The sequence below is a fragment of the Lepisma saccharinum genome, chromosome 1, assembly GCF_977018435.1.
Source record: "Lepisma saccharinum chromosome 1, izLepSacc3.1, whole genome shotgun sequence".
NCBI lineage: Eukaryota > Metazoa > Arthropoda > Insecta > Zygentoma > Lepismatidae > Lepisma > Lepisma saccharinum.
In genome coordinates this window covers 50312107-50337171 of record NC_139229.1, presented here as the reverse complement: position 1 = coordinate 50337171, position 25065 = coordinate 50312107, and the positions used below count along the sequence as shown (strand labels likewise).

The 25065-nt window shown below is 39.1% G+C and overlaps 1 protein-coding gene and 1 non-coding gene across 2 annotated transcripts; both read left to right on the top strand.

Moving 5' to 3' along the window:
• The first annotated feature begins 1831 nt into the window (after positions 1 to 1831).
• On the top strand, positions 1832 to 23736 carry LOC145994975 (uncharacterized). Its single transcript, XM_083131510.1, has 2 exons — positions 1832 to 1928; positions 20501 to 23736. Exon 2 carries the CDS (start codon positions 20574 to 20576, stop codon positions 23520 to 23522), a length of 2949 nt encoding a protein of 982 aa, XP_082987636.1. The 5' UTR covers positions 1832 to 1928; positions 20501 to 20573; the 3' UTR covers positions 23523 to 23736.
• Positions 14529 to 14669, top strand: LOC145979685 (U4 spliceosomal RNA). The gene has a single exon (XR_014440797.1). It is a non-coding gene; the product is annotated as a U4 spliceosomal RNA (small nuclear RNA).
• Positions 23737 to 25065: the final 1329 nt, after the last annotated feature.

Here is a 25065-nt window from a genome sequence, read left to right as displayed (position 1 = left end):
ACACCTTTCAAAGAGTAATGGCGTGGGTAGGCCCGGCCTCCTGGCCTCATAGGACGCTTCGCCACTGATGTACAGTAACTCTTCGACAATAGCGTTTTGATTTATACCCTGCTCTACGTTTTCTACCACCGCAGTGTGACATTCCAATGTAAAACGTACTCGCGGAAATTTTTAAAAGGCAACTTTTAATCGGTAAAGCCTGGTCTGTAATTGTAAATAAATTCAATCCCGGACTGGGAGAGAAAATCGGCAAACGTAAATGAGTTCCAGACAGTAGGCTATATAACCTTTTCATATTTAAATCATTTCAATTCGGTCCAGGAACCTTTTTTCCGGATCAATTTAAATACGGTCCAGGGACCTTTTTTCAGGAACAATTAAAATACGGTCCAGGAATCTTTTTGCGATGTAACAATACGCAACTGGACCGAATTTAAATTGTGCGAGAGGAAATAAAGTGGCGGTCCTGCAGCGGAACCCAATAGAACCCATTAGAATTTATGGGTTCCTGGACCTTGAACAACCTTAGGGCGGGGGGGGGGGGGGGCGGAGAAAAGTAAGCCTTTAGGGACCTCTTGGCGTTGACATAGTAGAGGGTTCGTATATGCGTATGTTAAAAATAAACGTAGGGATACAGAAACGAATACAATATATACAGGTAAAGGTAAAGTTCCCCGTGCATATAACACAGTGACATGAAGACACATTTAGGGTATGTTGGGGTTAGGTCCCTGCATTCTAAATGTTGGCCATCTTGGAGATGATGTGATCAGCATCACTCTCCGGCAATCTCTAGCCCCGCCAGGTTCCCTTTGATTTGAGGCTGGGTGGACCCTGGAGACGCTTTATGCGGGGACAAGGCCGGAAATATTCCGACCTTAGATCACCCACCCCGAGTCTTCCGCGTGGCAGTCAGACTAGAATTTCAGGAGAAATGCAGTGGTGAAGGTTTTTGATTGAAACAAATCTCTCATTTTCCAGGTGTGAGAAAACAGTGTCACGTATATAACACATCAACCCTTTCCCATTAAAAAAAATAGTTGAATTCAATATGGCGGACGTCCGCTTGAAACACACCAAAATAGTTCCCCCTAGGCCTAATCTGTTTCTATCCTCGCCAATATTACCCAGCCTTATTCTTTTACTTTTTGTAAGAGGTGTTAAGGTACTTTTGAATCATCTTGTAGGCCCTTATATGTGACTTTGTCAACATGAGATAAATAATTTCACCCTATATGTATATATAAAAAGTAAAGGGGCCTTTGGTAATATTTTGCGGGGGGCCCAAGTTTTGTAGATCCGGCACTGTTGATCACGTACCCCCTTCAAGTCGTTCAGTACCCCTGGGGTACGCGTACCACAGTTTGAGAACCACTGTAATAGACTATTCAATATTTTATAATACATTTAAAAAAAAATCCAAAAATTTGCCCTAAATCTGCCGGTCCTATTAAGGAAAATCTATCACTCAGGTCAGACTGATTCATGAAGATGTATCCAGAAAAGATAGTGATCTGTTGTAAATATTTCGCTGCGATAACTTTGAATTATACGAGTCGTTTGTCACTTAAAATTCCATACATGACCTGTTCTTGCTCTTGCGGTTATTTAAAGTTCCTTACACATCCATGCAACTATGTTGCTAGTAGATTACAAAAGGAAAAGTTTGTTGAATGAGTTGTAATTTTCGAGTTCGGCGAGTGACAGTGGTACTTCAGTAGGATTAGGAGATAATGCCTCATATTTCATGTTTACGTCAGATTATAACCGATCAGCTATCAGCAGAGAGATAAAGAGAACTCGTACATGACTGATAGATAAACGAAAAAAGGTCATTTCTTCAGAAACATAGTTTATTCGTCAACTTGATGTGCATCAGTGGCAAACTGCGAATCTGCAGAGAATTTCAAGATCAAGGGAAGCAACAGGTAATTTGATATGCACCTAATTCTTTGTTTATTTGCAGGGGGTGTGCGGGATCCCGAAAAGTCTATGCCGGAATCGGGAAAGGACATTCTTGTCACGATCCCGACTTTTCTGGATCCCGAACAGTCTGGAAATTCAAAATGGTCATTTTTAGAAGTAGTTAATTATCATGTTGTCTGGAACTTCTTGGAAATTGTTAATTTTTATTCCAGAAATGTTAAACCAATCACTTACAAGTGCAAATAACGTGTATCATTCGAGATTTCCAGAGCGTCGGTAAATTTCGAACAAAGTCGGGAAATTGCGATTTTTTTTTTCGTCTCGAAAGTCGGGATTTTAAAAATTTCTTGTCCCAACCAAAACGTTTCTGTCCCGCCACCCCCTGGAAGAAATTAAAGGGCATTTTTCACTGATTAACTAGTATCTAGCCCTTTAGTAAACATGTTCGCTCACAGAGAAGACATTTCTATCATCATCGTCGTCATTTTATTTCGAATGGAGGGACTTTTCCCGTGCCCATTGTACACTCACCTCAATTAGTACTCCGGCAGTTTGTTTCTTTATGAAGCATATTTGCACAATATACAAAGGTGTATCAATATACACTGTATTAAACACACCTTATTAGTACTAACATCGTTGACCCTGTACCGCGCCATGAAGGTAAATAGAAGGGAATGTAACTACGGCCCCACATGTTAACGATCTCGGATGTGATGTGATCAGCACCACGCACCGATCGCCTTTATCCCTCAGGAGTGCGCCCAGGTGCCAATTTATTAGGTTCTGGGGTAAACCTCAAGAGTCGTATTAGCAGGAAAGAGCTCTGAAGTTTTTCACCCTTCTCGGTAAACTAACCAAGGGCGATGTTGGCCGAGCAAGATTTTTGCTCGTTAAGCAGACGGATCATTTACTTGACGGTGTGTGTTCATTGATCAAAACATCAGTGCCTTTGATCACTGGCGTACGCCGAGCTGGACTGAAGGGGCTACAGCCCCCCCGAAATTTTCAGGAAATAAAAAAATTCAAATGAAGGCAGTAATGAAGTCGGAAAAAAACTTACAATGACCCCCGATAATCATTTTTGTATGCATAACATTTAAAACGAAGGTTTTAAATGGTAATTGGAGCTCATATCTCATGAAAACGAAACACCAACAACGGGGTATCACCGAAATTGATTTACGGTGATCCAAGCGAATATATTTTGCGTCTGTTCAGTAAAATTTAGCGTCGGACTGAACCTCCGTTGAAATTTAGCTGTAGATTTTGGTACAATTTCAATTGAATTCACATAATCCTTGAGTGAGGTGGAAATGTGTTCTGGATTTTCTTTGTAGATGTCACAATCTTTAGTGATGCACATATGCTTTCGCTTACATCAAAGTTCACGTGGCATGTCGCCATAAAACACACGATCGTAATAATCTAAATGTGTGTGCATTTGTTAGGACTACATGCGAAAAGAAACGTAAGTCTTCAAACCGACTATTCATATTGTCCACCAAAGATTGAAAATAATTGCTTTCCAACGTATGGTTTTCCTCTAACTCCTCAACTACTGTGCTCTTTCACCGTGTATCATTAGTTTTCGATGTTTCAAGAGTAGCCATGCCAATTTCTTGCTCTGTTCTAAGAACTGAAGGATTTTGGTTTTGCATATACATTGATAGTACTTTCAGTAGTTGTAGAGAGTCTTAAAATATAGTAAATTCCATCTTAAATACCTACTTTGTCAAAAGTTGTACCTATTCTTCAAACCTGAACCTCCCACGAGTCGATTGGGGACCATCTCGACTTAATTTTTTAAGATACAACGAAGAGATCCAAAATAGTCAAGAACGTAGGCGTAACTTCGCGGGGGCAGGGGGGTCACTTGACCCCCAAAATATGTAGGTTTATTCAAATTTAAAAATTAGAGGACCTGAGGAGCAAAGTAATGAAGAGTAATATTTCTGAATTTGCAAAGTCACAGTTATTTAGCAAATAATCCTGGACGCTGTTTTTATGGGATGAAAAACGTTTCGAGTATCTTCTCCCAAATTAACGGCTACGGTTTGATTCTACTCCCTCAAAATTAGGTCCAAGTTTAATTCTGCCCCCTCAAAATTAGACCCCAAGTCGAATTCTGTCTCCTCAAAAGTAGGTCTAAGTCTGATTCTACCCCCTCAAAATTAGGCCCAAGTCTGATTCTGGCCCCTCAAAATTAGGCCCAAGTCTGATTCTGCCTCCTCAAAAGTCGGTCTAAGTTTGATTCTGCCCCCTCAAAATTAGGCCCAAGTCTGTTTCTGCCTCCTCAAAAGTAGGTCTAAGTTTGATTATGCCCGCTCAAAATTAGACCCCAAGTCGAATTCTGTCTCCTCAAAAAGTAGGTCTAAGTCTGATTCTACCCCCTCAAACTTAGGCCTAAGTCTGATTCTGCCCCCTTAAAATTAGGCCCAAGTCTGATCCTGCCCCCTCAAAATTAGGCCCAAGTCTGATTCTGCCTCCTCAAAAGTAGGTCTAAGTGTGATTCTACCCCCTCAAAATTAGGCCCAAGTCTGATTCTGGCCCCTCAAAATTAGGCCCAAGTCTGATTCTGCCTCCTCAAAAGTCGGTCTAAGTTTGATTCTGCCCCCTCAAAATTAGGCCCAAGTCTGTTTCTGCCTCCTCAAAAGTAGGTCTAAGTTTGATTATGCCCCCTCAAAATTAGACCCCAAGTCGAATTCTGTCTCCTCAAAAAGTAGGTCTAAGTCTGATTCTACCCCCTCAAACTTAGGCCTAAGTCTGATTCTGCCCCCTTAAAATTAGGCCCAAGTCTGATCCTGCCCCCTCAAAATTAGGCCCAAGTCTGATTCTGCCTCCTCAAAAGTAGGTCTAAGTGTGATTCTGCCCTCTCAAAATTAGGTCTAAGTCTGATTCTGCCTCCTCAAAAGTAGGTCTAAGTGTGATTCTGCCCCCTCAAAATTAGGCCCAAGTGTGATTCTGCCTCCTCAAAAGTAGGTCTAAGTCTGATTCTGCCCCCTTAAAATTAGGCCCAAGTCTGATCCTGCCCCCTCAAAATTAGGCCCAAGTCTGATTCTGCCTCCTCAAAAGTAGGTCTAAGTCTAATTCTGCCCCATCAAAATTTGGCCCAAGTTTGATTCTGCCTCCTCAAAAGTAGGTCTCAGTCTGATTCTGCCCCCTCAAAATTAGGCCCAAGTCTGATTCGGCCTCCTCAAAAGTAGGTCTAAGTCTGATTCTGCCCCCTCAAAATTAGGCCCAAGTCTGATTCTGCCTCCTCAAAAGTAGGTCGAAGTCTGATTCTGCCCCCTCAAAATTAGGCCCAAGTTTGATTCTGCCTCCTCAAAAGTAGGTCTAAGTCTGATTCTGCCCCCTCAAAATTAGGCCCAAGTCTGATTCTGCCTCCTCAAAAGTAGGTCTAAGTCTGATTCTGCCCCCTCAAAATTAGGCCCAAGTCTGATTCTGCCTCCTCAAAAGTAGGTCTAAGTCTGATCCTGCCCCCTCAAAATTAGGCCCAAGTCTGATTCTGCCTCCTCAAAAGTAGGTCTAAGTCTGATTCTGCCCCCTCAAAATTAGGCCCAAGTCTGATTCTGCCTCCTCAAAAGTAGGTCGAAGTCTGATTCTGCCCCCTCAAAATTAGGCCCAAGTTTGATTCTGCCCCCTCAAAATTAGCTCCCAAGTTACGCCCATGGTCAAGAACACAGCCCATTTTCCGTATTCGATAGGTAACAAAAGTACTTACGAAACACCAGAAGTCTGGAAAAATACCGAATATGTGGCATCTTAAAGAGAGACAGCAGGGTAGCGAACTTTTCAAATACATTGGGTGGGTTCAAACACTTGAATTTTAAGTTCGCAAAGAATCACATTAAGTATTGGGTAGGCTCGCCCATATAAATTGGCGCCACTGTATACAGTCGCTATAAATTGTGTAACGAAATTTTTGTATGTATCAATGGTGCGGTAAACTTAATTGAATTCAACTGGAACACCATAAGTACGAAATAGTTTACAAGTGATTTGGAAATAATGATCCCTGGTTGAGATGTGTCATTCACAACCAGAGAGGAATCCCTCCTATCTCCCCTTGAAATCGCACCTTGCATTAAAATTAATAGATTCACATTTGTTTGCTACTTTCAAACCAACGACAAACTTCTGAAGATTGTCCGTTCCATTACATTCGAAATGAGACCAAAACGAGGTCTAGAGCTTTATATGTTTCAGAATTATCTGTTTTTAAAATTACCATAAATTCTGAAAGATAAAGAAATAAAATGTATGTATTTATATAAACTTTTGATTACAAAACAGGAAATCCGCGAGGAATTTTTCATGCCCCTCCCTCCCTATATATACATATATATATACACACACACACACACACACACACACACACACACACAGACAGAGGCTGATTGGTAATTCGACCTATTCCTGGAAAGGGGTAATACTAGAGCACATTTGTAACAAATTTGACCCTATGCACCGGGGGTCGGAAATCAATGGGTTTCGAGTTATTGCAGTTTGTAGATTTTCGTGACATATTCCGACTTGCGACCAAAAAACTACTAATTGTGAAAAACTACTACAGCCTGGGCACTTAATCGACATGTTGCTAACAGCTGACGAATGAGTGACTACTGGGAAAAAAAAGCATGCCCAAAATTCCCATACCCACAGAAAGAAACAGTCATTGGAGCACACGTCATGAAGAAATTTGGAAATTTTCGTTTAAATCGAAAAGGATTACTCAAAAAAATGGTAACACAGCGTAAAAATTACGGAAAAAAACTTCCTCGTTTCATAAGCTCTCCAAAAAGATACAAATGTTGTCAACTGGCACACGGGTTGGGGGAAAAATCTGAATAAAAAGCGGAGAAGGTGCGTTGTAGACCTCTTTGTAAAGTGAAAAGAAGTCCGTTGTGAGAAATAAAGGAACGAAAATGAGTGAAATAATAATGTTATTTACCATTCTCATGATTCCAGGTTGTCAGAATTAACTGTTACGAAAACTACAAATCCTGTTCAAATTGCCTCCCCGGTTACGTATGCGAGCACACAGCCTGCGGTGTACTTCAGACACAGTCACTCGCGTTGACACTCGGTCTCTTATGTATTGGGTGGCTGTCACAATTCTCTCTCTCAACTCTTCTTGGGAATCCATTGGTGCACTGTAGACTTTGTGACCCCAAATGTAAAAGTCGCATGGCGTCAAGTCCGGACTCCTCGCCGGCCAGGAGGTCGGGCCGCCTCGACCAATCCATCGCATGGGATAATAGTCGTCCAGCCACTGTCGCACCCCCCCCCAAATAGTGGGCTGGGCAGCCATCTTGTTGGTAAATCATACCCCTTTTTGTGGCGAGTGGCACATCCTCCAGCAGCGTCGTCAATTCTTCCCTTAGTTTTCGTAGTTAATGCCGTTTAGGTTTTGTGGCAGATAGAATGGCCCCATCACATGAATGTGGATGATTTCCATTTAGTGAGAATTTTCTCTGGTGAGCCTTTTCTTTGGATTTTCTGGGGTTATCACCCTTAGGGGACCAAAAATGCGCATAATGAAAATTCGTAACACCATCGCGGTTGAATTTGGATTCGTCCCTCTACAGAATTCTTGTCAGATGATGGGGGCTCTACAACGCGACTTCTCCGATTTTTATTCAGATTTTCCCCCAACCCGTGTGCCAGTTGACAACATTTGTATCGTTTTGGAGAGCTTATGAAACGAGGAAGTTTTTTCCGTAATTTTTACGCTAAGTGTGTTACCAATTTTTTGAGTAATCCTCTTCGATTTAAACGATAATTTCCAAATTTCTTCAAGACGTGTGCTCCAATGACTGTTTCTTTCTGTGGGTATGGGAATTTTGGGCATGCTTTTTTTTCCCAGTAGTCGCTCATTCGTCAGCTGTTAGCAACATGTCGATTAAGTGCCCAGGCTGTAGTAGTTTTTCACAATTAGTAGTTTTTTGGTCGCAAGTCGGAATATGTCACGAAAATCTACAAACTGCAATAACTCGAAACCCATTGATTTCCGACCCCCTGTGCATAGGGTCAAATTTGTTGCAAATGTACTCTAGTATTACCCCTTTCCAGGAATAGATCGAATTACCAATCACCCTGTATATATATATATATAATATATGAGAGAGGGAGGGAGGTATGACGAATTTTGTACCCCCAGATGAAAAATGTTCCTGCGCCACTGAACTCACCTATGCACCTTCCAAGTTCAGCCCCCCCCCCCCTCCCCGAAAAAAAATCCTGTGTACTCCAGTCCCTTTGACCTGTGGACAAGATTTCAGTGGTGGAAAATCCCTATCGTCGACTTCTTTTCGCTCCAAAACTACAGTGTATAATTGGAATGAACAACACTTGCATTTTAATACAACTACAAAAAGTGGAAAATTATATTACTTTCTGTTACTTGAACTTCCGCAAAACTTACGCTATATCGCAAACCTTCAATCACAAATACTTCAATTTTCTTCTTTTTCTCTTTGCCTCACGAGATCGAAACACGCAAACGATATATTCTCTGTCTTAAACCTGTGGCGAGTAAGGTTCAAAGTAAGTGAGCAGCGCTCACCGAGCAACGCTTAATGAGCCGTCATTTTCTTGACTATCATGACTTTCTAGACTGGCAGACACCCTGGTTTACAATCAAATTATATTGAATAGGAATGGGCAACACCTTGTTCCATCAATATAAACCCTAAGGCAAGAAATTCTGCTCAGGCATTGGACAGTGACGTTATCAGAAAGTGGTCTAAAAACTTTGTTCATTAAGTGCTTCCGTTTTCCCCTTTGTTTAATAGCAGGACAAACTTTTTTTTCTTTTTGGGCAATGACTGAAGCAAAATAAATTTCATTATTGAGTTTGGAAACGCAGTCCATAGACTTGTAACTTGCATGATTCTTTTTCTGTTATCTATTTTCCTAATTAATATTATGTGACACTCAAAATGTACGACATTTATGGTATTTTTCAAATTCCTCCTGGACGCCGAACATAAGGCTAAAATATAGGACATGTCCGGAAAATACCGGACGTCTGGTAACCATAGTCCAGAGGTACCTGAAAACTTGGACTTCTCAGTCTAGTGCTTTGACGAAGATTTTCATCAAACCAAGCTTGATGTGTAATGGGGCAGAAATACATTTTGATTGATTGATTAATTTAACATTTTTGGTTGCGTCGGCGCGTGTGGCCATTTTGCACCTCTCAATATGCAGGGAAATATTCCATTATCTAAAATTCTTACTTCAAATGAAAGAGGTGAAAGAGCGCAAGTTTGTAGAGGAACTCGCAGAAGAAATAAAAAAAACAACATTAAAAGAGTCGAATTAACAACTAAAAGCTTACTCACAGACCAGCTCTTCTCAAAAAGCTAAAATCATTTGACAAAACACTGTCATCATCTCCCAATAGGGATGACAAACAGCTCGGAAGATTAAAAGTCTGCCGGAGGAAAGCAAAATCGGCACTATCAACTATAATATGTAGAATTCTTAAAACGACATTACAAATACGACACACCGAAGGGTCCATCCCTTACAGCAAGAGACCATGGCTGTGTCCAATACGCAGACGAATAAGAACTTCTTCTTAACTAGAAAGACGGGCAAGGAACGCCATGCTCCTATGGTGGGATTAATCGCGCGAAGCTGCTTCCTCGTTGCCGCATCCCACATTTTGGGGTTTCTCAATTTGATCTCGTGATATGTTCTTGGTGCCAGGAATGTTCGCCTGTAGTGGCGGCCAGTGTCTACGGACATAATGATTCGCTCTGCCCCGACTGTCCCACTCACAGAGGAAGCAACAGTATTTCGTGTAACCTTGTTGCATGCATCTTATCCTATCATACCAATGTACAATTTAGAGCATCCACTCTTTGTAACACAGGAGAAACACACTTTCGGATATTTTACCATATGTTTCTTAAAACTTTGTGTTTTTGGCTAAATGACAGGTGATACACGGATACAAATTGAAGATTCGTTTCTGTCACGCACAAATACATTAGAAACACATATTTTCATCTAAAGGACAAATTTCGTGTTGTGCAGTATTATTTGATACTAAAAGAAAAATACTAATCTGAAAAATTCAATAATGGAATTCAATTAATTGATACTGATGGGAAAGATATGAATCTAAATGAAACCGAGTTTGTTAATTCAAAATTTAAACTACTGCAATTAAAGTTAGTAATGAGAGTAGAGAAATGTGTTCCACTGATTTTCAGTAAACTATAATTAAACTTACTACAAACTCAGACACTATTATATATTTGTAAAGTTAAATGCCAACACAATAATCTGCTATTTTTAAAAAAATATCGATTGAAGGGCTCGGGGGTAAAACAAGATTGAATTCCTTCTGCGACAGAGGGTACGTTCTACATGGGTTTTACTGTATTTTATTAATTGAATCTAAATAATTTTGAGACGACCGACACTGGTATCTGTATTTTTAATAATGCACACTGTCACAGATAAGTTTGATTTAAACAATGTGACCTTCGTTACAGAGATAAATCGAAGCAATGCAATTGACGCATGCATAAATCAATTAGCACCGGATTAAAGTTTACAGAGATTAAGAACATCCTTTCAATATGATCTTGTAATGGTGAACGTGTTGTAACTGAGTTTTTTGTGAAGTTCGTAAACACATGAAGATCTACATTAAATATATAGTCTATAATTGTGTCTGTTTTATCTGTTATTTATCTTTTATGTAGCATGTCATGTCTGCTAAAATAACTGTCTCAGTGCAATATATCGAGCTGTTCACCTTCGGTGTGGATTTCTAAAGATTTTTAATGTCATAAATGTTACGAAATTTCTATTCGAACCTAAATTTGATGTGCTTTTCTGTCCATTTTAAGATAAGATTTTGTTGACTAACATAAAGCATATCAGGTAGACAAGAGGATAAAAATATTTTCGATAGCAGCAGTTGTGACTGTCCAATATTGACATTCACAATTATTATGAACTGATTGTAAAAAAATTAAGGTGTTTGCAACACTGATACATATTTCCTTTGTTTAAAAAGTTGTTGATAAAAATTTGAATATCAAAAGAAATGGCTGTGAATACTATCTATCATTGTGATTGTATAGTGGGATCCATGAGTATTACCGTGCAAATTATCCATGACTACTTTCATTAATTTTTCTCTTACATCCTATGAGTTTTTTAGCGATGAATCTTTGTGTATGCTCGTGCAGAAGTTGTCAACAGCTCGTTTTGAGTTTTCTTTTAATTCTTGAAGCTCTTATTGGGTCTAGGTCAAATAGAGTGCATGAACGTGGCGATGGACAATTTACACAGTAATACTCATGGATCACACTGTACAAGTGTGTTAATATAGATATATATTCGAAACTTTGATGTATCTACATTTTTATTTGTGCAATCCGTGAACTTAACTAAAAGATTGTTTGGGATTAGGCAAAGGGCCACATCCCACTCCCACAGTGTCAAAGGGGACGCATCACTGTATAGGGTACCCCCCCCCCTTGTCTCAGAAACAAGAAAAATGAATGCGAGAAACTTTGACAAAATGTAGCCTCACACACGTGCGTCCGCAGGATTTTTTCCAGGGGGACAAAGGAGGCATATCTTTCCCCATAATAGTGATGCCCCCCTCAAAAAATACAATTTCAGCCTGAAATTATCATGTTCCTTCAACGTATTTATAATAATTAACATAAATTATTGTGGCTAAAATGAAATTGAATCGGTGAGACCAAGAAGTGAAAGATTCCACTTGACCTTACTTTCGGGAAATAAAAAAAAAACCTCATAGCATCCAAAACTAAAAGCCGCATGAAGAAACTTACAATTACAAACTTATTCATCATAACCATAGTAACAATATTCCATAGGTGGTTTGTTTTTAAAACCTTTATTTTAGCTCTGATATGTATTCAAAGTATTCAGCCCATTTTGTTCAAAAAGTGGAATCTTTCCCTTCTTGGTCTCACCTAGGGTTACCAGACGTCCGGTTTTTCCCGGACATGTTCTATATTTTAGCCTTATGTTCGGCGTCCGGGAGGAATTTGAAAAATATCCATTTTGAGCGTCACATAATATTAATTAGGAAAATACGTTACAGATAAAAATCATGCAAGGTACAAGTCTATGGACTGCGCTTCCAAACTCAATAGTGAAATTTATTTTGCTTCAGTCATTGCCCAAAAATAAAAAATAAAAGTTTGTCCTGCTATTAAAGAAACGGGAAAACGGAAGCAATTAATGAACAAAGTTTTGGGACTACTTTCTGATAACGTCACTGTTCAATGCCTGAGCAGAATTTCTTGGCTTAGGGTTTATACTGATGGAACAAGGTGTTGCCAATTCTTAGTCAATAAAAAAAAAGTAAAGTGTTCCCCTGTGCATAGCACCACGCCATGAAGGCGTATAGGGTGTGTGGGGGTAACGCCCCACACTTTCTTGATCCGGTCGTGAGTGGGGGTGATGTGATCAGCATCACGCCCCTGACCGCCTCTACCCCCCAGGGTTTCCCCCAGGTACCCATGTTATTCGACGCTGGGTGGGCGCCAGAGCCGCTTCCATCGTTAGAAAAGTTCCCGGATTTGAACCGGCCGGGGATCGAACCCGGGACCTTTAGCATGGTAGTCTAGTCAGACGTGTTACCGACTGAGCCACCGTGGCCTTCAATATAATTTGAATATTGTAAATCAGGGGTATACCTAGAGAACTGCCACTCATGAAAGTCAAGAAAAAGTAAATACATCAACAAGTAAGTCAAGAAGTCAATGAAAAGGCAATACATTATTCTTGTGGTCAAGACTTTTTGCTATCCTAATGACTGGCTGGTTGATTTAGTTTATTTTACTTCACTTTTGTCTGTCCCTTTGCCTAATTGCGAAGATGAGTATGAATGATGGTAAGATAAGATGGATGAAGGGACAGTCACAAACATATAGAGACAACCGACACAATCCCCACATAAGATTATACTGGCTGCGAGTCCAGACACCAAAGCCTCGCTTGTCTGCAAACACAGTTCAGGATGCATTAATACGAGAAAGTAGATCTAATTCTCTTCTTAAATTCAGCTTCAGTTTTCATCTTAACTGGCACCTTTGGTAGGGGTTTTCGTTAAATAAATATTTATTTTCTTAATTACTAATTTCCAACTTTACCTAAGTAGGGGTCGAATAAATAAACGTTAAGAAAGACGAAAAAGGTCTAGAAAAGTCCAGAAAAAGTCAAGAATTCTGGATGTGTTATTTTGATAGACGCCCTGTTATTGAACTAAAAGCTACCGAAGATGAAACTTCTGGAACCATTTTAAATTACGGTAATTGATGAATATTTGTTTTCCATTAGATGTCATAATTCAAACGTTGAGAAAGTACTTTCATTACCATCAGCACAACAGACTCACGAGAGAAATTATTTTTTCATAAAGTCTGTAAAATGTTTGGTGCCGGTCCCTATAATTTGAATAAGTTTGACTGTCCACTCTAACATACATAAATACAGTTTGACTACACCTGAAATTTTGATTAAAATTGTCTCCTATGAGAAGTACCACTTAAATCGTGTAGTAAGAAGTGCATTGATTAGTATTAGGGGTGTGCGGGATCCCGAAAAGTTGGGCCGGGATCGGGAAAAAAAATTCCCGTCCCGATCCCGACTTTTCGTTATCCCGACCACTCGGAAAATACGGAAAGGTCATTTCTAGAAGTCGTTAATTCTCGACGTTTTCTGCATTGCAAGTGTCTGGAACTTATCGAAAATTGTTAGTTTTTATTCCAGAAATGCTAAACCAATCACTTAAAATGACTGGCGTCAAGTCGGGAAATGACGAAATTTTCCCGTCCCGAATGTCGGTATTGAAAAAATTTTCCGTTCAGACCCAAAAAATTCTGTCCCGCACACCCCCTAATTAGTATGATTGCAACTTTTGAAATTTTGCATTTAAAAATTCTTCAAGAATTCATTTAATGTCCTACATTTTGAGACAGAATGTCCTACATTTCCCTTATAGCGATCTGGTAACCCTAGTCACACCGGTTCAATTATGTGTGAAATACATAATTTTCAGGTGCCCCTCCCCCTCTCCGTCCATGAGTAGAGTGCAATTAATAACAGTAGATTTTGTCTACTGCAAGAAACAGCAATAGGAAAAGCTTTATTTGTAAAATAAATGCCCTCTTTTCTGCAATTTAAAACATACATCGCAACAATGGGTGCCTTTCGGAACGTGACCAATATTTCTCTTCTCGGGACGTTTTCCAGAATCTACGAGTGGACCCTGTGGCGTTCCCTAACTCACAGGTGTCCATTAAAATTTTCACCAGGTTAAACCATGACGTCATCATTTTGCACCCGCTGCGTGCAGAATGGCATCGTCTGGCGTGAAACTTGTGTGCAAATTTTGTATGTCCAACGCTCCCCAAATTACGGCCTTCAAACCTATCTAACAATTAAATGTAGAAATATATTTTGTGTTAAACTGTATAACACTTACTTGAAAATTTGCCCACACAATATCTAAAATTTGTAATGAGCTGCAACTCTCGCAACCGGTTACACAAGATTTGTCGTATATTAACGGCCGTATAGGTTGACACTTTAGCTTTGCGCAGTGGCGATATCGTAACCAATGAGGTCTTACCGAGGTGCGATTATTGCTATTTGAAAACTTTAACCAATACCCCGTCAAGACGACGTGAAATATCGTCGGCTATGGCAATTTTTGGACGTTCCTACGGGAACCACTATTCAATTTAAAGATATTCCTATTCATTACCATCTATTGTCGTACAAAACACAAATTGTTTTCAAGTGACATTTTTCAGGTTGCCTTTACTTTAGTTCAAGGATCTCCGTGTGGCATACAGTGTTGCCACAATATGAGGGCAGAATTCCCTTTCCAAAGGACAAAAAGTTCCCTTTTTGAACCAATTTTTCCCTTCACCTAAGCAAATAGCAAATTATATAATAATAATACCCGAATAATAATTAGTAGTAGCAGCGTTATTAGTGGTGGTTGTGGAAGCAGTAGTAGCATATTCTATGTTAGTAGTACGTACTTAAGTATTCCGTTGGTTCATGTTCGATGAATAAAACATATTTTTTGAAAAAATTCACATTTTAGTTTCACTTCCTGGCCAGATGTCCCAGGTTTGAATCCTGGTCAAGAATCCATTTAATAGTCGTTAATCCTCATCGTTACTATTTATCCAAAGATGCATAAAAGCAACGTACAATAAACTTAAAGGAGCAGAAACAAGTAGGAATAGCAAAAGAAAGAAATAAAACAACATAAAAATGTGGATATTCAATTAGCATAAACTGTAGTAATATAGAGTCAGAGGACCTTAAAATTTCCCTGAAATTGTGGTATTTTTCATCGAAATTCCCTTTTTCCTTTTGGCTAAAATTTCGGTCCGAATTTCCCTGTAAAAGGGAAATTTCCCTTCATGTGGCAACACTGGTGGCATAGAGTCAAAGTGGTAACATCGGCGCCTTATAATCAAGTATTAGCCTATCTGTGCATAAAGTAGACTCAGAACAAAATTTCAATTTGATCTACACTATTCAAATGTTATTGGCGATAGATACCCATGAGTTTAAATGAGTGTGAATTTTGTTATCTGTTTGTTACTGTTTAAAATTAGAGTGACTAACTGAATCACTTTTGAGCTATTTTCACCAGGTTTTAAAGTGCGCATGTGCAGTATATGACCCTGGTCTGTTTTCGTTGACGCACGTGGATTCCACTTGTTGGAAGTATGAAGCGTGCATTCACTGTGACGCAAGCTACCAAACCTAGTCTTTAAAATTATACATATAGGCTATATTGTAAATACAATTAAGTACAGAATAGAAAACCTATTTTTTGTTATGTTAATATTTGGGTGAACAACTTTCGGACATGAATATAAGGGAGATTTCCAACTTTCGGTAATAATTCTAACGCCTCTTGTGAAAATATTATCTCATTATTTTGTTGGGCATGGCAGTTAATTACTGAAACCGACAGCCGTAAATTGCATAAAACAATATTATTTGTAATAAAATATCGCTACAATTTCACCATTCGAATTATTTTCCAGGTGGAGGGCAGGGGGGAATGAATCTGCCCGTGAAACATTCGCCCTTCCCCTGCAAATAACGCTAAATAACATCGAAGAGGGGAACGAATATATCGCCTTAAAATGGTAGTGATTGCTGCTACAACTGTTTAAAGCATTCCCATTGACTGGTAGCTTTTTGGGGGTAGTAAATAAGGTAGTGATTGCTGCCACTACAGTTTTAAGCAATCCGATTGGCTGACGTGACGTCATAAGTGACGCTAGGTTAGGTTGAGTTAAATAGAAGAAGACGAAAGAGTGTAGTGGTCCTAATTCCAACCAGTAAATAATCTGTATTGGTTAGGTTAGGCTAGTTGGGTTTGGTTCTCTTAGAAGAAGAAGAAGACGAAAATGGTTGTAGCGCGAATACTAACCCGTAAAATATGGCCCCGATTAGTGCGCCCTTAAAAACGAGGCGAGGCGTTCAGTCATCGGCGATGATAAAACAAAATACGTAATAAAAATATTGCATTTCAAATATTTTAAGGAAAGATGTAAGAAATATGTCAGAGTATTCACATATTTGTGCAAAATAACATAAACCAAACGACAACATGAAACAGCTGGAAATACGCAGGAGATTCGCAAATCTTAGCGCATATAAAAGTTGGGCAAACAAGTTTTTTTAATGAAGTTTTTTGTTTGACGTAGCCACTAATGGATTGGCTTTCTAATTACTCTGAACAAAATATATATTTACAGGCAAGGACGTATTTAAGGGGGCTCCGGACCCCCGAAAGATTTATCAAGTACTAAAATTAAATAATGAAAATATACTCGTTTAGCATTTGTTGTATATATAATTTCCTCTGAAGTTATTGGAAGACAAGGATTATATCGGGGTTAAAAGGTGTTTGAAGAACACGAAGGACGTATTTAGGGGGGGGTTTCAATGGTCTGGACCCCCCGAAAGACTTACCAAGCACTAAAATTAAGTAATGAAAATATTTGCATTTGTTGCATAATCGATGGTTACGAGGGTCACTATTTATATTTTGAGCCTTGGCAACACTGATTGAAGTTAGGCGCGATTTGACGTTTGCACGGAATCGTCTGGCATTATTGACCATAACGTACTTCAAATGTTTTGTCAATAGCTTGATTTGTGTTGTTTATGTTGCCTTGTAGATTGCGCGACAACAATAAAATGGAATTAACTCGTGAACATTTTCGTGCGATGATTTTTTACGATTTTCGACGTGGATTATCAAGACAAGAGTGCATCGATCAACTTACTTCCACATTTGGCGATGAAGCCCCATCCTTTGCCACTGTGAAACGCTGGTATAACGAATTTAATCGTGGCCGCCATTCGCTCACCGACGAGATTCGCGAAGGTCGTCCAAAATCAGTTGTTGTTCAAGAAAACTTCGATGCTGTGCAAAACCTAATACTGCAAGATCGTCATGTGACATACTGTGAGATTGAGGCAACCATAGGCATTAGTTCCACCAGCATATATAAAATATTACATGATCATTTAGCTGTGAGAAAGGTATGTTCTCGTTGGATCCCACACAATTTGACAAAAACTCAAAAAGACGCTCGCGTCAATGCTCAATAAATACAATCGTGGTGCTTCAAAAGACGTATATAAGATTGTAACAGGTGACGAATCCTGGATATATACCTATGCATATGAGCCGGAACGTAAACAGCAGTCGACTGTATGGGTGTTTCAAGATGAACCCAATCCAACAAAAGTTGTTCGCGCTCGAAGCACATCGAAACAAATGGTCGCCTGTTTTTTCGGGAAAACTGGTCATGTGGCAACTGTGCCTTTAGAGGAACGTATAACGGTCAACTCTGAATGGTACTCAACAATTTGTTTGCCAGAGGTCTTCGGTCAAATACGGAAAACAAACAAACGCCGTCGGATCATTCTTCATCAAGGCAATGCCAGCTGTCGCACATCTCGTCTAACAACCGACTTTATGAACAGTCAAAAAATCGAATTGATGGGTCATCCGCCGTACAGTCCTGATTTGGCACCCAATGACTTCTTCTTGTTCCCGAATGTCAAGAATAAATTGCGTGGACAACGATTTTCGTGGGCGGAAGACGCCGTTGATGCGTTCAAAAACCATATTATGGAGGTGTCTCAAGAAGATTGGAAAAACTGCTTTGACAAATGGTTCGAACGAATGCAAAAGTGTATTGACCATAAAGGATAATACTTCGAAAAACAATAAAGCAGTTTTCAATGCCAAATTCCTGTTTTTTTCATTGTTAGGCTCAAAATATAAATAGTGACCCTCGTATTAATTTCCTCTGAGCTTTTTAGAAGGCAAGGATTACATTGGGATCATACGGCTTTGAATTACATTACAAAGATGATTTATGTACACTATTACTCAAAATAATGTGCATAAAATTTTAATCAGAAACTTACTTTTCTCCAACTACATTTAACATAATTTTTGTTATTCGATAAGTATTCAATTATTCATCTGTTTTACATTAATTTCATTGCCGGGGCACTTGTTTTTATGTAAATGATTCCGATCTTAACTACAGGCAAGCTACGTACTGAATATGCACTGGTATCTCTATTGTTATAGTCTTTTTGCCTAAACGTGTAATAATAATATAATATTAATTTATGAATTGTAATTAGTATTAATTTGATTTAATATAATTATTTTAATTTAAACATTATTATTATTATTATTCCTGAGACACTTGGTTCGGACCCCCTCCCTCCCCCGAAACATATTTCTAGATACGTGGAGGTAGACAAAATAATACGAACATCCATATGAAAACAGGTTGCAATTTATTGTTGCTGTACAGCCACGCCACAGGGTACAAAAGTCTGCCACCTAGTGACATGAAGGTAGGGCTATCACTTTATCAGCAGCAGTCGTATGGGTTGTATATGAACAATCTGCCAGTCAAAAGCCATTACGTTCGAGCTCTCAGACTATCAAAATAGCCTTATCATTAGAGTACACCTAGATGGAGCCTCATTGACGAAATCAGCCAATCTTGTGGAGGTTACATCAAGTACAGTGTTAACTGTGATGTCAGCCTACAGCAATTCCGACCTTAGACGGAAGCATTTCCTTTAACATTTTTGCTAGCATAAATTCTATGTAAATACTTCCAAAAATCTCATAGGAGAGATAGTACTTTACACGGAAGCATTTCATGTAACTTTTCGATTAGCTTTCGCGATTACAATGTATAATATATACAGCATGAAAGGCACGTTGAATTATTATTATTTTTATTATCTCAATAGGATTACAATTAAGCCATACAACATTTCATTTAGAACAATATTAATACAAATAATGACTTGATACCCTATGTTGTAAAAATAATATATATACAATGCTACATCTAAGGAAAATGAGATGAATTTACATGAGCATGTAGAGTGTTACAAATAAGGAACGTTTGAGTGTTATTTAAAAGAAAAGAAGGTGTGTGGGTGTGTGGGTTTGGATATGAGTGTACATGTAATTACTGTTTGAAAAGGATAGGGATGAAAATTTAAATCATATGCGCGGGGGGGGGGGGGGTTAAGCACTGAAAATAATATTACTGTGAGTTAGAATTTATAGGCATGTGAACGTAGAAGACGACAGAACTGCGCTTTGTTGGTACTGAGTTTGACCTTCGTCGGGAGTGAATTCCATGTTACCGCTTCTAGGTACGAGAAGGACTTTTTGCCAAATCTGCTTTTGTTAGGTTTGGGGATTACTAGGTCTCTGTGTAAAGACGATCTATGCTCAGTGTACGGTGTTTACAATTGAAACAACTACAATATTCTTCTATACGTGTAAATGTTGTAAAGTATGTAAGCAGCGCCATTGTTTCATACCTAATAACGTTTTATACGATACTTTATTCCTCTCGGTTCAATAGTTATCGGCTCTTGAAAATTTGAAGTGATACATTGTTTACATCTCACGCGGCCGCCATTACAGCTGCACTCGTGACCTAGAGGTCGCTTCTGATTGGTTATGCTACGGAAATAGCATCCTATCCTGGAGAAATGCCTTGAAATATGCCATGGCATCTGAAATGCCATAAAATATCTCACTTTACACTGTAGCATTTTGGTCATGGTGTAAATTGTGATGAAACTATGTATCGATAGTTGACCAGCCCAATTTTGTTTAGGCGTGTTATCAAATATTATACAAAAGTCTCGAACGAGTCAGAGTCTCAGACATTAAGTCCCGTCTCGATTTTACAGAGGTCTGTCTCATTCATGGGTTCGCCTCGACAAATCTCGAAGGGTCTTGTCTAATTCTAGTCTCGACTTTGCCACTTTGATAACATCCTTAATATTTATGAATATATAGCTTTGATAAACTCACTTTATTGCAAACTCAGACCACGAACTGCCCAGATAACAATAAATCCTATTGTTTTATAAGAATTAATGTATCGTACATGGTAGTCGTTGTAGTTCGAGAGTAGTTGAATTCTCATATTCTTCCTCTTTGTATTTTCAGGTAGAGGGCCATATCCATAAAGGTGGATGTTCTGAAGTTAAAACTCTAAGATGAAACAACCATAGAGCAAGGGATGTCGACTCTAAAGAAGTATCTCGCCCCCTGCATTGGCACCGAACCACCATACTCGGTGTCAGTTCACGAGCTCAAAGAGAAGAGTTCGGGATTTCCACACAAGTTCCCGACAAATTCATCCCGCTGCGAACGTTTGCTGAAGGAGAAAATCCTCAACATCAATGTTCTCAAGGAAAACATCAACTCCTGCTATCCACTTCTGGACGAGACGGCTCTTCCTGTCTTCTGTGAGTTCCTCGAGTACAAGAAAAACCATGGTAGTAACGTGGAAAGGGAGCTGTACAGGGGGATGGGGTTGGTTGACTTCATTCAAAGACTTCTGCAGAAACGGGCGGTTGCATTCCACGGCACGTCTGATGACTATCTCCTGATGAGTGCCAAACGTGGAAGTCGTGGGTGGGAGAAGGTTGGTCAGGATAATCAAAGTGCTCCTCTGCTCCTTAAAGATTGCTTGAGCTACGATGAAATTAAATTATCAGCACTTCTTGGTCTCTCGTCGCCAAGTCTTTTCTTCAGTTCCGATAACTTAACAACAGGAAATAGGGCATCTATTCAGTCTGACGCTTCGTTGGAGGCAGATGGTGTAGCTGTCGGTATTGCCTGTCCAAGACTAGACAAGAAGAACTTCATGGACTGGCAAGACATCTTGATAACCAAGGACCAAAATGTAGAATCCAATGGATACGGGGACAACATATCCAAATTTCCACTCAAGAAAATCTGGTCTAATTTCTACGAACAAACCTGTTTTCCAACGTATGAGGATGTGTCGTCCATTACAGAAGCTCTTGGTTTTACAAGATTGCCAAGAAACGTTTTCTTCAACAATAACGTGTACAAAGCAAGGATTGTGTTCATTGTTCAAACATTGTTAGCAGAAGCTAATCACAGAGCTGCGCATTATGGTAAACGTGCATATATTCACATACCCCTAGACGGACTGAATATTTCGCCTGCGAAGAAAGAGCAGTTTGTAGAAGTTTTTGCCGAGGTGTGCGAGAGATCTGATATGAAGAATATTGCAGACATTCATTTTGAATGCTCAGACAGCGGTACTTGTGACAAACTTAGCAGCATTCACAGTAACACTCGGTTCCATTTCTCTGAAAGGAGTCCAATGAAAAAACATTTTCAATACCCCAACGACATGCTTCTTGTTGTATACTATCCCCTGAATGCAAACGCTTTGCCTGGAAATGAGTACTGGGACAGGAAACTAGGAAGCAGTATAGAGTCCACAGTGGGGTGCTGTTCTCAAATCACAGAGTTTCAGAATCCTCACTTGAATAGAAAAATATGTGGCAGTAACGTACATATATCATCGTCTGTTTGGGGTGTCTTACATATCTCCGAGTATGCTAAGAGAAAGCTACAACATTCGGAAGACGAAGGAGAGGGTGGAATTGAGAAACGAGCAGAAAGTGAATCCGTGCAAGACGATAACAGTTCCAACAGCACCGGATATCCAGCAGCAATGTCTACAAGTTCTGATGCTGCTGAAACAGATGATGAATCAGCTTCAAGGACTGGTAACTACGTAAATTCTCCTATCGAAATGTTCTTGGATGAGAAAGACAGAGAAATAGGGAGCCACTTGTCCAACAGTAAGAAGAAACAGAACAGCACAGATGACAAGGCGCTGTCATTAGAGGCTAATGTTTTGTCTAACAAGTCGAGCGACAGCTCATCGGTATCCAGTGGAAGTGATAATGAAGACAGTACAAATGGCGGTAACGATAATGAGGGAAAACTCAAGTACACTAACGACGAACGTAGCATTGAAAACAAAGAACGTTCCGTGAAAAATAGCGAGAAGCACACTGAGAAGATCATTATAATTGAGAGCAGAATCGATGAAATTTTTACAAACTCTGCAGACATTAAGAACGATACAGGGAAAACTTCTGAATTTTCTGATACTTCGACGCCAGAAATACCACAAGACGACCCTATGGTATACAAAGAAAGAAGAGATGATACACCCAGTTCTGAAGAAGAAGAAAACAGTTCTGAAAACGACCAACATGGGACATTTGCAGAGAAGCTACGTGTAGCAGGCAATGATGAGGGGGCTGAACACGAGAACCAACCACCAGAGGGGGTCGAATCGTGTATTTCAGAAGTTCATGACACTACAAGCAAGATAATTGTTGAAGAGAGGTACGAAGCTGAACAAGCGGATGTGCACCAGAGCAATGTTGAAGGAGATGCTCAAAATTCAACTCAAAATGTTTACAGAGATAGAACCAACATATCAGAATCATCGGAAGAACAAATATGGGAATACACTAGACAAGAGCATGTTGAAGAGATTACCGTCAATATTGAAGGTGGCCATAAGAATGGGTTAACAGTCGCAGAGATACACATTATAGAGCCTTCCAGCAGTAGTGGAAGTAGTACCAGGTCTTCCAGTGGTGACATTGGAAACAGTGAAGCTGACAATAAGGCTACAGTGAAAACCGCAGCTACTCAATTAGAAGAGGAAGTAGTCCAGAATTCAGCTCTGGAGCAAGCAAATAAGCTCAATTTTGCAGTACTAGTTGAAGAAGAAGTTCAAAGTGATCAGGTATTTATTAGTGAAGACATGGAGAACTTAAATACTGAATTTATGAACAATGGACAAGATACCACGAACACGTCAGAGATAGAAACTTCTAATATGATATCATTGGAAGTTATGCCTGAAGATGAGTTGAATGAGTACATGAGTGAAGTTACAGAAACGTTTTATTCCAGGCAGGCCAGCCTCGTATCCCATCAACCACTAGAGATCATAGAAGAAGATGAACGGGAAGAAAATTCCATTGTTGAGAGCATTGAAGACAACAATTCAAAAGCGAAACACGATGAAATCTCATCATTACATGAAGATGAAAATGTAACTCCAAAGCCAAAGTTGAAGGAGTCGCCGCAAGTAGACAACAGTTGCTGCTGCATATGCTGAGACAACAAGTAAATTAAAAATATACTTCAACAACAACTTAGGTGATCAACACGATCGATTCCACTTTTATTGCTGGAAATTATTAATGAAGATAGAAAACAGTTAATTCGTGCTTCGTACAGTCAATAAGACTCATTACTTTTGGTTATAATCGAAAATGTTGGATTTGAATCAATAACCAGTGTTGCAATTGCAATAAAATGTTTCAAATGTGCTCATTACTTGTTTCAAATGTCGTATTTCCAACAAGATAACAATTCGCGCTCTCTCGGACTTCCCCGATGAGATAGTGCTAACGGTGTTGCCTTGTAATCAACGGCGGCGCCAGGATTAACCATCTACTATCGGATTAAAAATTATAGAAACTCAAGTTTGGACTCCAATTAAAAATTAACCAGTAGACCTACATAAAAACGAGTTACATCAAAATTTAGCTTATTCAATTCTGCGTTAATCTATGCTAGCAATTTTTTTTTTTTCGAGTATGCCTTCTATTTTGTATCGTCGTGAGATCAAAAAAGGGACCTTTTTTTTTTAGTTCTGCAAATGGTCGCTACCTTTAAAATTCTGTACATCAATAACGGGTTGTCCGATCGTTATGAAATTTTAGTAGGTTGCAGGCAGAACGGTTCTAACACAATTATTAATTTTCACGTTTTCAAACTTTCTAAAAAAATCGTTATTTTCAATTTTGCCAAACAACTTTTTCTTGGTATTAGGTAGTCCAACAAATACAATATTGGTCTTGTTTTGAAGCCCTTAGCATCTGTTTTTAAAATGCATTATCATTGTCACGGCACACAGAGATGTTCGTTAAACCGCGGAAATTGCCGGCGGATGCTGCGAGTCAATGTTTGCGGTGTTTCAACGTTCCGCGTACAGCTTTACTCCGCTGAATAAAAATCTGTATAAAATCAGTTTCGCAATGTGGATTGACAATGATAATACATTTTAAAAACAGATGCAAAGAGCTTCAAAACAAGATCAATATTGTAGTCTAATACCAAGAAAAAGTTGTTTGGCAAAATTAAAAATAACGATTTTTTTGGAAATTTTGAAAACCTGAAAATTAAAAATTGTATTTAGAACCTTTCTGCCTGCACCCTACTAAAATTTCATAACGATCGGGTAACCCGTTTTTGATTTATAGAATTTCAAAGATAGCGATCCTTTGCAAAAGTTAAAAAAAAGGCCCTTTTTTGTTCTCACGACGATAAAAAATAGAAGACCCACTCGAAAAAAAAATTGACTAGCATAGATTAACGGAGAATTGAATAAGCTAAATTTTGATGTAACTCGTTTTTATGTAGGTTTTCTGGTTAATTTTTAATTGGAGTCCAAAATCGAGTGGCTATAATTTTTAATCCGATAGTAGGGGTGCTGAAGGGGTGCGGAAAGAAATTTAAGGGGTTCGATGTTGAAAACAATGGAAAAAATTAAACATGCATGTATGCTTTAGCCACTACATCAAATACGAATCACATTTTAGTGGGCTTCCATGAAAATATGCCATTGACCAGTGGCGGCGATTAGGAAGGGCTTG

Excerpts from the sequence above, each read along its gene's own strand:
- LOC145994975 (XM_083131510.1), top strand. The coding sequence starts at position 20,574 with ATGTCGACTCTAAAGAAGTATCTCGCCCCCTGCATTGGCACCGAACCA.